Here is a 13,970-nt window from a genome sequence, read left to right as displayed (position 1 = left end):
TAACAAACATTTGACAACTGTATTTATTGTAGTTGGTTTCCTTTGTAAAAGTACAAGTTAATTTTATGGACTTAAAAACATTATTCTGAAGGGCACCTGGCTGGCTCAGTTGGGTGGAGCAAGAGACTCTGATCTCAGGGTCACAAGTTCGAACCCCACGTTGGTCGTAGAGATTACTTAAAAAAAAAAACGAAAACAAATATGAACATCATTCTGAGACTAGGCTACTAGTCAGCCACAGGTATCCATGGTACCAAAAGAGATTAAGAACTTTTGTGTTTATGCCCATTACTTCATTCTGCCTTCTTTCTGTTTCTAGCTATCGTTTCAATCACTTTTTTTTTTTAAACCAACATCCTAAATTCCCTTCTCTGTCTCCAAGTGTCCTTTCATTGGTTCAATTATTTAAACCAGATAGGCTTTCACAGCTAAAGTCCTATGGAGAACCGGTCCCTCTGATGAGAATCCTCTTCTCTTCCATCCCCAGATCTGGGCCCCTGTTTGCAGGGCCGACATCTTTCTCACCAGGCAGAGAGAGCTTAAATCCCCTGCTGAGGTGTTCTTTTCCTTCCCAGACAAGATCAACATCTCTCTCTTTTCATTAAGCTTGTCATCACTTGTTCAGTATTCACCTTTCCAGACAGTATGCTGTCATGATGGCAAGGCCCAAGTCTGCCTAATCCACCATCATATACCCAGTGCCTAGTAAGACACAGAGCATGCAGTGGAGGCTTAATAACACATACATAGATAGGCCATTTTGTAACTTTTGATTTAATATATTTTTTAACTTTTTGATTTAGTGTATTATATGCATTTTTATGTTGCTTTTACTTACTGTAAAGCTGCATATTTTATCGGGTATAAGGACTTTACTGAAATAACTTCCCTCTACTGATCATTTTGCTTCCACCTGTCATTAATACAAATAATGCTACAGGAGGCATTTTCATATGTAACATTTTATTTTTCTTGCTTTGTATTTAGAATTATTTCCTTGGCATAAATTGTAGGAAGAGAAATTAACGGTAAAATGAATGGAATAAATGTTTTCATGGTTTTTTGACTTATTCTATGATGCTGCTTTCCAAAAGAGTTTTCTCAATTTGGGGTGCTGGGTGACTCGGTTGAACATCCGACTCTTGGTTATGGCTCATGTCATGATCTCAAGGTTCGTGGGTTTGAGCCCTGAGATTGGGCTCTGCAGCTGACAACATAGAGCCTGCCTCAGATTTCTCTCCCTCTCCCTCTGTCCCTTACCTGCTCGCACTATTTCTGTCTCTCTCAAAATAAATACAGTTAAACAAATTAAAAAGAGTTTTCTCAATTTAAAATGCCATAAGTAACATAAACAGAACATCTACTAATGAATTTTCAAAATACTTAAAAAACTTTACTGGTTATTAATTATTATTCTTATGGATTAATCAAAAGACTGGATAAAATTTTTGTTGAAAAGAATAAAATAAATAACTTTTCCTTAACTCAAAATGTGGCACCCTAATTTCCCATTAAGTAAAAATATTTTATTTATTAATGGAGAAGTAAGAACAAAGATATTGTCCTAGGAAAGGCAAATTGTTTTAACTTAAATATGACCATTTTGCTAATCAAATGAGTAAAAATTATCATAAAATTCTGACAGAAGTTTAAATATTTGAAAGCAAAGAATAAAATAATCTCTATTATGACAAGAAATTCCAGTATTTATGTCATTTCATATTTGAAAGAAAACAAAGCACATATTTTGTAGAGGCTAACTAGTTGATAGTATACAGAAATTATTAAAAAATTGCACACTAAGAAAATGTTTTGCAAGAAGCCAGAAACAAAATGTATGAGCTGACAAGTTTCTCATTTACTGACATAAATGCCAGAAGGGACTTGTTAGGCAGGAGCGTGTTTCTTATTCTGATTACACCACCCCTCTACTCCTCAGTAGCCAATCCTGTCTCCAGACAGGGCTGCTTCTCCACAAGGAGCACCCAGGTTTCTCTCTCAACAAATGGAGGTATGTTGGGTTGTCCTTTCTTGTAGCACTGTAACTGTGCATAGAGCAGTTTGTTGACCTAGGAGGTGGGGCATGCATCTTATTGAAGATGAAGAAAAAAAAACTAACCAGGGTCTTCTTGCCCTGTCCAGAGTCTAGGGAAGGTGTTACAGCTTCCCCATTAAATTTTTTTTAATGGTATTAATTTAATATATGCTAACTCTGTGACTGCCATGTGCAGGACAAAGTACCCGGAGCCACAGTGGCCATGATGGATGAGCTACGTTAACCTGTGGGGAAGGAGTAGAAAGACATTTCCTCCACTTATAAAAATGTGAGGAAGACCAAGAAGGACCTTCCCTATATATTTACATATCCCACTGGGAGAGTCAGGCTCATCAAGCCTTGATATCTGGAAGGAAAACACAAGTGTTAATAATTGCCATGAGATAATAAAATAAGCACATAAAGAGAAATGTAAGTTCAGGTCACTGTTGCATGGCAGCACGGCATGAAATGATCATAGAATCAAAAGGACAGGGCTGGGAAAGTTCTTTGAACAATGGTTGCTTTTTATGGCTAGCATTTATTGAGTGTCTGTTACATGATAGGCACTGAAGCAGGCATTATCAGTTCATTAATCCCCAAAACTCTGGGAGTAGGTATGAGCCTTCCCATCTTATAGGTGGGGAAACAGGTCAGAGAACATGATTTGGTTAAGGTTAGCTGGTCAGTGAGAAGTGGAGCTAATCTGTGTGAGTTCAAGCTCACATGCAAGGTATGTAACTGGCACGCAAAAATCATACTGTGGTTAATATGTCCTTATTCAAAGCCACTCAAAACTTGATTTTTCAAAAATAAAACCAGCTGTAAAACAGGGTGGGGATAGAAATAACACCCCTTTCTGAAGTGTCAGACTTCTAGAAGTATCACTTAGTGGAAAAAAATCTCAAATAGCCTTCAGAAAGCACATGCAGTTATAGTTCATGGACCTTTATTCAAAGGTGGCATATCATGGTAGTGAATTTGAGAGGCTGCCTGGGTGGGAATCTGGGCTTGAAGCTATTTCCTCTCTGGATGACTCTGAGCCATCATTTCCCCTTGCTATGTCTCACTTTCTAGTATCCATCAGAGGACCGTATCATTAAATAAGATAGTATACACAAAACATTTAGCATGTAAGTATCAGATACACAATAATCATTCAGTTACACATTAATTATTAGTAGTACTGCTGTTAAAATTATGTTTGCAGGTAAGTCTAATAAGATTGGATCTGGCTCTCTAGAATCAACTATATTAGGTACAGCATAATGGCAGATGATGATAGCTGACCACTACAAGGGCCACCTGTCACCTCTCACTGATGGCAGCAGGAAGGGGCCACTCCACAAGAGGTTAAAAAAACAACTCAAAACTAAGAATATCAACAATGGGCATTTTTATTATGCTTTACATTTTGCAATGCTCTTTCAAAGTCACTTTATTTGATCCACAAAACACCACTGTGATGCAGGGAGCGCACTGTTCCTAGTTTACAGATGAGAAAACAGGCTCGGAGAATTGAATGCCTTTTCTGGAGTCATGGCTAGTTAAAACAGCAGAGAGTACCACGGTCCACAGATGTGCTGTCCAATTCAGTAGTCATGTGTAGTACTTAAAATTAAATAAAATTAAATACTCAGCTTCTCAGTAGCACAAGCCACATTTCAAGTCCTGAATAGCTATATGTGGCTCATGGCACTCATATTGGACAACACAGATTACAGACCATTTTTACCACCACAGCATATTTTATTCTGATAGAGCTGGCCTATAAAAATGAGAACACCAAGCTATTAATGTGTGATGCCATGCCAGTTTCCACAACAGTAAACCTGATTCTTGCAGAAAGAAGTCAGGGAAGTGGAAAATACTTTATAAATGTTTCTATGCAAAACACTTTAAGCTTTATTCTATAAAGCTAAATTAGTGTGGCACCATCAGAACTGGGCCTAGAATCCCCCAAAGCGCCTAGTACCAGTGACCTGAACAAAGAATCTATAAATATTTATTGGGTGATTCTATTTGATCATCCATCCAATCTCAAAAAAATATTTCACTATAAGAGAATTTTTCCTGAAGTAAATAAGTGGAATGTAATAAAATGTATGCAATAACCTTCATTAAAATCTTAGGGGCATTTATGGTGGTGCATTTATAAAATTATTCAATGTACACACAAAATCCTCTTATGTTCCAGTATCTTGTCAATGCAGAAGGGTTGTAAATAAGTTTAATCAAAAGAGATGAATACCGGTTAAAATAAATATGTCTAAAGATGAGAAAAGTTTTTGATAGTGATATAAGCCTTAACAAGGAGATATCTGAGGTTTTGCTTCTTGGAATTGTTTATAACATGTCCCAAGTAAATTATAGGTTAATAGAGCTTCAGTAAATCATAAGTGAGTCTCAACTTTTGCTTCACTTTCTTAGAGCAATGTTAGGAAATAGTTTTCAGAAGTCGAGAAACTAACAATAAATGCTCAGTATGATTTGGAAGCAATATAAAATGCTCAAAAGTTTCAGAAGTTAGTTTCTAGAGTATGACAACACTTAACTCTCTAAGAATCTGCAGCCTTGCCTGGCAGGATGCTGTTGTCAAATTCAAGGTGCATGGGCAAAGATGGAGGCAGTTTCATTTTTTAAATTGACTTTGAAAGTCTTAATGATATATGTACATTTCATGAAAATATGAGCCTTAGTATAATGGTCTGTTCTCTTTAGACAGATGGGACTCAATTTATGTTCTACATGATTGTACCCCAGAATTTCAGACTTAAGATGTTTGTCATAAATATAGTTAATCTATTATTTTATGAGGGATACTAAATCTCGGCCTCCTGGATTCAGATAGATGTATGCCAAATTTATGATGGCACTTGTCTATAAATGACAGATGCTGTCAAAGCTGAAAACTATCATTTTCTTCTACTAAACAGCACAAGGTCCTGTTGCTAGAGACAGAAAGGGGGGAGGAGGCAGTTACAAAGACCTTGCTGGCTAATCGATGGAGTCCTGTGACCGTCAGAGGAAATGAGAAGTTGTCATTTGGAAAACTTGGCCCCATTTGTAACAACACATAAAAACTATGAAACACACAGGGGAACCCATAAAAATGACGAGGCGAGGGTCTCTCCGTTTGTATCCTCGGCAGAAAGACTCTTCAACGAAACTGAAAATACACTTTTGTAAAGCAATAGGGTAACCATAAAAAGCTAAACTACAGACTTTGCAGGTAAGTTGATAACTACTTTGGGTTCATACTTGAGGAATTGCCCCAATGCAAAAGCACAATATGCTGAAGACTAAAATGAGCTGTTCTGAGGTATTCTGTCCTCTTTCCTTCCTTCTTTTGTCTTTTCTGACACTGTCATCTCACAGTTCCCATGGTAGGGTCATGGGTATAGGATAAACAAAACCATCTCCCTATTCCTAGTGGGAATATTTTAGATGGAATGATTCAGAATGCCACTGAAAATGTGGATGGTGTTCAGGACAACCCAGCTGGACCCTTTGGGGTGCAGTTCAAGGTTTCTGCCATATTGGAGATGCCTTACCCAGTGTCCACCTCTATTTCAGTGAGTATATTTGGCTCTAGACACATAAAATCTATATGTGAAACTGGAGCTTTGAGAACATTTGGCAGTTACCCGAAATGAGTGTTTTCATTCAAACTTTCCCTGGAAAAGATCTGTAGCCTCTAAAGCTTTGTTCTATTACAGTTAAATGCTACAGACAACATACTGCAGAGGAACTAAGGATTATTAAGAAAACAAAGCCTTAATGACTCTTTCAATGCCGTATATTTTACTGAAAAATATCAATAGTCAGCAAGTAATTTAAAAATAATATATAAAGGTAGTCAGGGGGATGAGTTAAACAGGTGTTGGGTACTAAGGAGGGCATTTTTAAAAATATGAAATTGTCAAATTGGTTTCCATACAACATCCAGTGCTCATCCCAAAAGATGACCTCCTCAATACCCATCACCCACCTTCCCCTCCCTCCCACCCCCCATCAGCCCTAAGGAGGGCACTTTTGATGAGACCTGGGCATTGTGTGTGGGTGATGAATCACTAGATTCTACACCTGAAACTAATACTGCGCTGCATGTTAAGTAGTTGGAATTTAAATAAAACGGGAAAAAAATTAAAGTATGGTCCTACTCACTATTTCTTAAAAAAGTGGTTTAGTGGTTTCTGACTTGGCCCATTGGGATACTTGTATTTATTCCTAAGTAAGAGAAGTTTAGAAGTAATGGGAATAATGGCATATGCATTGAACAGGAAGCCCTGACTTCCTGTTCTGACTCTATTGGGATATGAGTGGTGCAACCTCACACAAACTATTTCATGTTTCCTAGATCCATGGTCCTCATCATTACTATATTTTGGAGAGCAGCTTGAAGGTGGTAACTATGTATTATTTTCCTTTGTAGCCCTAATATCTAACACATTTAAAAAAACACAGTAAGTTGGAAGCTCTTTGAGGGCAAGAAAATATCTTTCTGTTCATTGTTGCACCCTAGTATCTGGCCAGATATACATATATGCAATATTATTTAGTATATATAGTAAATATTTCTTGAATAAATAAATGGACATGAAGTTTGTTGCATGAATGAATAAAAGATGGATACCAATTTCTGCCCTAACAGTCACAGGGCTACTGAGAGGGTCATACAAAAATGTATGTTACTGGATTTTGTAAACCGAATGAATTTAAGGTGTTCCTATTGTTATATTTCAACCAGAACATGCTGGTTTCATTATCTTTGCTCTTAATTGCATTTATAAATATATCTATAGCATTTTGAATCATTCCATCTGCTTTCATCTGTTCAGACAGCAACTGATTAAAGGCTGTTTAGCTCTAAATAGCTTTATATACTTTGAACTAGAAACGGATTTTCCCCACTTGATATCTAATTAATTAAAAAAATCTAGTGCTAAAGACTCGACATATGGACCATTAGGGTTGACTATCACAATATTTTATCATTAGGTTGATTATAAAAATATTTTATTATTTTCAAGAAATAGGGTTTTTTGAAGGCTCTGGTTTTCTTTGAACCTGTTATGAGGGGTTAAATGCTGTCACAAAGAGCATTCAGTTTGATGTATAGGGCATATTAGCACAGGGAAGTGTACTGTCATATGGCATTATGACACTTGAACTCCAGGGAGATATTTGGGTCGAGTGTCTGGCTAATACGTCCCAGTCATCTTCCTGAAGCTGCTTAATGCTTGCTGTGTTTTGACCCTAATTCTCCTAAAGCACATTTCTCCTCCCTCCTACCATGTTTTGAACTCCCATTGATGCATCGTTAAAAGTTGGGATAGATCCTGGGAGACCAGGAAGCCATTTCTTTGGATTTTACATTTAACTCTACCTCAACTTCTAACATGTGAATGGGACAACTATTTTTAACTGCCTTTAATGAAACATATTTAATTTTTTCAATCATGTGGTCAGAGCTTCTTACAGTAAGTGAAATACACACTCTTATAACTTAAGCTCATTTTGTATACTGACCTGAGAGAAAAAAAAGAAAGCTTGCCATGATACCCTGAAATTTTTATATCTGATAGCTCCATCAAAGTAAATCTACTTGTATTGCACAGACCCAGCTACAATATGAGCCACATTATATCTCCAAATGTATCATAAAATAAACAAAAAAAAAAGGTTGTCCCAAGTGCCAAAATAGCAAGTAATAAAGCTTTTCTAACTCTTGGAATATCGTTAGGCTGCTTCTTAGAATAAATAATCTGTGCTCTTAAGGAACAAACAGAGGTTATCTGTTGGTCCAATGCTCCCTGTTAGGTACTCTGAAATAATACTTTTCCTTGACTGATGTTTGGTGAATCCCAGGATGCTCCACTCCCAGGAGTTCCTTTCCTTGATATCTATTTCCTCTCCCTCAAGATTTGTGCCAATTAAACATGATTTGTCCTCTATTGCTAAGTAACTGATGCTAAAATATGAGAATGGAAATGGAATTAGCTGGTCACGTGGATGCTGTGAACATCTGGATATTTGAAATCTGGTGGCTGAGACATCAAGTAACCAACACGTTCACTTTTGATTTAAATATCTAAGAACTTTCTCTGTAGCTACTGCACATGTCTGCTTGATAGGAACTCCTCATTCAGAAATGAAAGACCAATGCTAGGGAACTTCGGTCTCATAAGAATTGGCAGTCAACCATGACTTTGCACTGTGACTGTTACTCAAAGTTTTGGTTGATTTCTTAGAGACAAATAAAACATTTGTCTCAAATAAAACATTGTCTCAAATAAAACATTTTGGTCAGTTAAGTGTCATAGTCGCTATTCCTCTGCCCTTTCCCTTCCTCTTCCTCTCTACATTCCACGTAGACCATTTATGAAGGACTGGATTTCAAGTCTTCTGTTCTTCTAAAACAGAGTTTTAAATGGAATCAAAACCAGTTTCTGAAAAATCTAGGACTCTGACAAAGCTGTGGGAGCTTTTTAAGGATTCAGAAATAGGTAGTTAGCAATAGATTACACATTACATTGTTTAGACCAGATTTCTCAGCTGGGCAAAGTTTCTAATTTTCTAACTTGAAAGTTCTACTAAATGCATGTGGGAATTCTTGCTTAGACACTGATATTCAGTTGAAGGTGACAGAAGAACATATATCTATTCAGCAAATACAACCCACTTTATTTTTTATTTTTATTTAAAAAAAATTTTTTTTAACGTTTATTTATTTTTGAGACAGAGAGAGACAGAGCATGAACGGGGGAGGGTCAGAGAGAGGGAGACACAGAATCTGAAACAGGCTCCAGGCTCTGAGCTGTCAGCACAGAGCCTGACGCGGGGCTCGAACTCACGGACCGCGAGATCATGACCTGAGCCGAAGTCAGCCACTTAACCGACTGAGCCACCCAGGCACCCCACAACCCACTTTATTTTTAAGTAGTGCCACCTTTCAACAACTTTGGTATTGCTTTTGTGGATATGACAGAACAAATAAAATAAGTTCATTAGTGTTAATGTTTATAGAAAACATAGGGAAAGGAAGAAGTAATCTGAATAAGCTGACCAATGAATTATCAAATAATTTACACATATTTTGAGTACGGAAACATGGAAAATGAGGTAACTCCAAAATGTCACTGGTTACCATTACTTCTAGTCCAAGTCTGGACAATGACACAGTGAGTGAGGCCAATTCTGTTAGACCACAAGTACTTTGCAGTGGATAGAGAAGTGGTGGAGGAAGCAGAGGATGCAGGGTCAGAGACCACCACATAGCTACTGAGGAAGAGATTCTGTGGCTCTCTCCCTACTCTCACCCCCTACGGTTCTTCTAGACCTCAGTTCTCTTTCCTACTTGATCCTAGTGTGTACTTAATGCTCACTAGGGAAACACAAGTGCTTAGAAAGTCTCTTTCACTAAGCTGTCACTAGTATTTGACAGTAGGAATAAGTCCCTTGAATTGTTTAAATTTTCACATGTGTTCATTGGGTACCTTGTAGGTATAAGGTACTCAGGCCCCTGAGTAGGTATTGTGACCCAGGCCCCTGTATTTGGATTTTCTATTTTCACATTGCTTTTTCCTTGGCTGTGTATCTTAGTCTTTGACTTTTTCTTTTTGTGCTTCCTTTCCTCTTCTTCCACGTCTTTCCTTCTCTTTTTAATTGTCTTCTCTACTTTTGTTGATACTTCTCTATTTTTAACATTTTCTTTCCACTCAATACTTTTGCTACTATCCCTAGACAAACCCAATTCCCAAGTAATAATATAACTAAGGGGAGCACTGAGCATACACAACAGCAATACTGGAACATTCACAACACCTACCAACTGTGCTATTAGCTTGCAACACAAAATAAACTGAAAGAATGGGCTCACATTGTTTTATCATTTTGTGTATAAGTTCTGCTTTGCTTCAAGAGCATAATTCAGGTAATAAAACCTTTGGCAGGGTATGTTTCATAGAGGCAACAATATCTTGTAGAAAATGAAACGAGGCAGGAAGTCAGGAGATGATGGATCCTATTCTTCCAAACACTGGGTAACCTCCAGTAATAACTGCTGCAATATGGACTTTGCCTTAGTTTGCTATTTCGTAAACTGTGGATAATGCTTTATCCTAGTATCTGATAGACCTGGGTGAAAGATTAATTACATAACATACATAAAAAGACTTTATTCTTTAGAAGGGAAGAGGTGTGATGTAATAATCTAGTATTATCTGTTCATCAGATAACATGATTTAGTGATTCCATCACACAAAGAACAAAAAGGTTTTCTTATCAAATTTGGGTTAACTCAACCCTAGGCTGTAGAGCTCTTAGAAGCAGCATTCCTGGGACCTGATCAATAATTGTCCCTTCCTAAATAGTCTTTTTACCTGACCAGGCTATCTGAAAGTTCCTCTTATAGTAGTGGATTTGCTCTTCTCCAAAGGCCCTGAGCAGCCACAGGAAAGCATTGTTAAGTCTTCCCCTCAAATTTTACAAGGATTTGAAGAGCAGAAGAGATTCAGAAGAGAAGTGTGTTTGTGTATGTGTTTGTGTATGTGCATGCACGTGCACGTGCGCTTCCAACAACAGAGAGGTCCCTGAAGACAGAGTCAAACATAAGGGAAAGGGATATAATCTGTTAGTCTCCTTTCATAGACACTGTTCCTCAGTTAGTGAAATGAGATTACTTATCCATCTTGCTCCCTGAAGGGCAGTTGTGTGTGAAAGTCTTTTAAACATCCAATTTCATGATATACATGCTAGAAGAGTGATTTTTTTCTCTTCTTTCTGAGTCATTCAGTTTGAATCTACTCAGAAAAACTGCTGATTCATTGGACTATGAAATGCAGACTCTTATTTTTTTTAACTTTTTTTCTTTTTACTTTTTTTAATGTTTATTTACTTTTGAGAGAAAGAGAGAGAGACAGAGCACAAGCGGGGTAGGGGCAGAGAGAGAGGGAGACACAGAATCCAAAGCAGGCTCCAGGCTCTGAGCTGTCAACACAGAGCCCGATGTGGGGATCAAACTCAGGAACCACAAAATCATGACCTGAGCCGAAGTCAGACGCTTAACTGATTGAGCCACCCAGGCACCCCGAAATGCAGACTCTTCTTAGGAGGCATTTCCTAGTAGCCCATTTCCAATTATGTAAGGTTCTGTTAGCCAATTCATAACTTTTAAATAGCTCCCTTAAAATCCTCAAGTTCATGTAACTGTGAGGGGAACTCTACATAGATCTTCAAAAATCAAAATCTCTTATTACTGAACACATTTCCAGATTCATTCAATAATGCCACTCTCAGAAAACTTCACCTTTTTGCCCCTCCACTCCCCTTTACTGCGGTAAAAGAATATAAAAATGTCTATTAATAAACAACTTTAAGAATTCCTTCACTGAAAATAGCTATAGCAAAAACCAAACATAAAGTGAATAAAAAGGTAACAAACTCAGTATTTTAGATTAGATCCATTTCTTGATTTTTGTCTAAACACATTGTGACCAAGTAGCCTCTGCTTATTTTCATGCATATATACATATACATATATATATATATATATTTACACACACACATATATATACTTAAATGTATATATTTAACAACATGGAATGGTAACATATCAAATGCCTAGATTCCGTGCAAACACATAACCCTTCCTGTGAAGGAAACATATTAATATCATAAAAACAAATCATGGAGAGTAACATGCAACTGCCGAGGGAAGGAGTGTAGGGTTGGGGCAGGGGACCAGGAGAAACACAAAGAATGTAAAGAACAAAAAGTGTCATTGACCTGATTTGTCAGAGCTGTTGCCTGTGATTGGAGTGATGGAGCAGCTGGGATTAGCCTTTGCGCTGTCCTTGGAAGAAACCATTTTGGGTTTATTTTTCGTTGCCTCTAGTGCTTTGACCTTCTTGGCATGTTTACTTCCTTTGTAGTGGGCCTCGGCCTGGCTCTACAAAGGAGAACAAATCAGGCTCATTTTTTTTGCTACTTACAAACGCCACAATGGATGATCATGCAGGAAAATATACATTCATTCATAGGCACCACGGACATTTACAACTCAGCACTCAACTACGGTTTTGGCATTTCATGAAGTGGCCAACCAGTATCTAAGGGGTTTTTGTACATTGAAACCTTCTCTATAGCACAGAGGACCTGTGTCTTTTAAAATCAGACATTACGTGAGTGGACAACAGCACCAGGCCACAATTGTGATGAAGGTGAGCTTTGTCATCAGCTCCCTCCCAACACTCCCTGTGGGGTTACTTTTCAAACATTTAGCTGGCATCAAGCTGCTTTGGGCATGTCCTTCCACAAACATCCCACTTTGTTTCCCTTCAGCTAAAAGCCTGTTTGCCCTGTATCTACTTTCTTCTGGGCTCTGCTCTGAGAGCAACTGACGTGACAGAGCAACTTGCTGGTGGGTGGAAATGGTGCTACATTTTAGAGTCATCTACATGTGCTTCATGCATCATTTTGATGATTCCAGTTCCAAGAACAGATAATTTATTTTTATTTATTTATTATTTATTTATTTTAATTTTTAATGTTTATTTTTGAGAGAGAGAGAGAGAGAGAGAGATACAAAGCACTAGTGGGGGAGGGGCAGAGAGAGAGGGAGACACAGAATCTGAAGCAGGCTCCAGGCTCCGAGCTGTCAGCGCAGAGCCCGATGTAGGGCTTAAACCCACGAACCATGAGATCATGACCTGAGGCAAAGCTGGTCACTTAACTGACTGAGCCACCCAGGCGCCCCTCAAGAACAGATAATTTAAGCCACAAAGGAGGTAGGGACAATCCTTGTTTCTCATCTCAGATGAGATTCTGAAGTCAAAGCAGTTAGGGTTTCACTCACTTATACATAAAGTATAGGTGGAACTGTGACTTCAATACTAGATCGAAAGGAAGAAAAGAAAGCAAGACAAGTGACTACTAAAAATCTTTAAAAATCAAAAACCAGATTACAGTAAAACAAGAAAACATTTGGTCAATTTGTTGACATTTGAAAAATCTCTCTCTGCCTAAAGAACACAGATTTTATATTTTGGCCATCTAGCACTAATAAACATATTAACAAAAGAATCTAAGTATATTTGCTTCAATTTCATTTTGAATAGAACCTGAAAATACAAACATGCATTTGACAGAAGCAAACAAACAAACAAAAAAACCAAATTAAAACATATATTATCTGGTATATTAGCTTAGTTATAAAGGAGAAATAGATGATAAACTTATCATAAAATGACTTTTCATTAGAGAATTTCTACAATAAAAACTTTATAAAATGTCAGTTTTCCTTATACATGTATGTGTTTGAAGATGGTTGCACTAGTGTTTTCACTCATTTTCCTCAGCAAGCTGAATACAGATGGAGTGCGTATGTGTGAATGTGCACACATGTGTAAGTAGGGAGATGGGAGTAAAAATGGACAGAAGGAGCCAGGTTTTAATTCTGTATTTCAACTAAAGATATGTAAGTGATTTTCTTAGCATTGAACCCTGATCACCCAAGGTCAATAGCCTTGTATTGACTTATGTTGGTTTGCTTAAGGACTTGGTTTGCTATAGTTGGTTTGCTTAAGGACTTCTCATGTTGATCTCTGTCAAGCTGGAAAAAAAATAACGATACCAAGGAAGGAGAAAAGTACAACATAAGTTCTTTATGTATTATGAACTAAGAACGGTTAAGTCTAGTTGATATAGATGGTTGGATATAAATTAAGAAAATATACAAATAAAAATTTAAAAATTGATGACATGAAGTAATAATAATAATGACTAATATTACTGACCCACTGCCAAGCATAGTTCTAAATGTATTATGTGTATTGGCTCATTTAATCCTCATAATACTCTGTGAGGTAGGTACCATTATCAATTAGCATTTTACAAACAGAAAACTAGGCACAGAGAAGTTAAATAACATGTC

At 37.4% G+C, this 13,970-nt stretch overlaps 1 protein-coding gene across 8 annotated transcripts in view; it reads right to left on the bottom strand.

Moving 5' to 3' along the window:
- ZNF385B (zinc finger protein 385B) overlaps positions 1-13,970 on the bottom strand; it is a 413,030-nt gene that overhangs the window by 19,645 nt on the left and 379,415 nt on the right. For all 8 annotated transcript variants that reach the window (XM_047869625.1, XM_047869626.1, XM_047869624.1 and 5 more), the window contains one exon: positions 11,825-11,987. In XM_047869625.1, the coding sequence (XP_047725581.1) occupies positions 11,825-11,987 (163 nt within the window). The remainder of the gene's footprint in view (positions 1-11,824; positions 11,988-13,970) is intronic.

The sequence above is a fragment of the Prionailurus viverrinus genome, chromosome C1 (genome assembly GCF_022837055.1).
Source record: "Prionailurus viverrinus isolate Anna chromosome C1, UM_Priviv_1.0, whole genome shotgun sequence".
Classification (NCBI taxonomy): Eukaryota; Metazoa; Chordata; class Mammalia; order Carnivora; family Felidae; genus Prionailurus; species Prionailurus viverrinus.
This window is presented reverse-complemented; position numbering and strand designations above follow the sequence as displayed.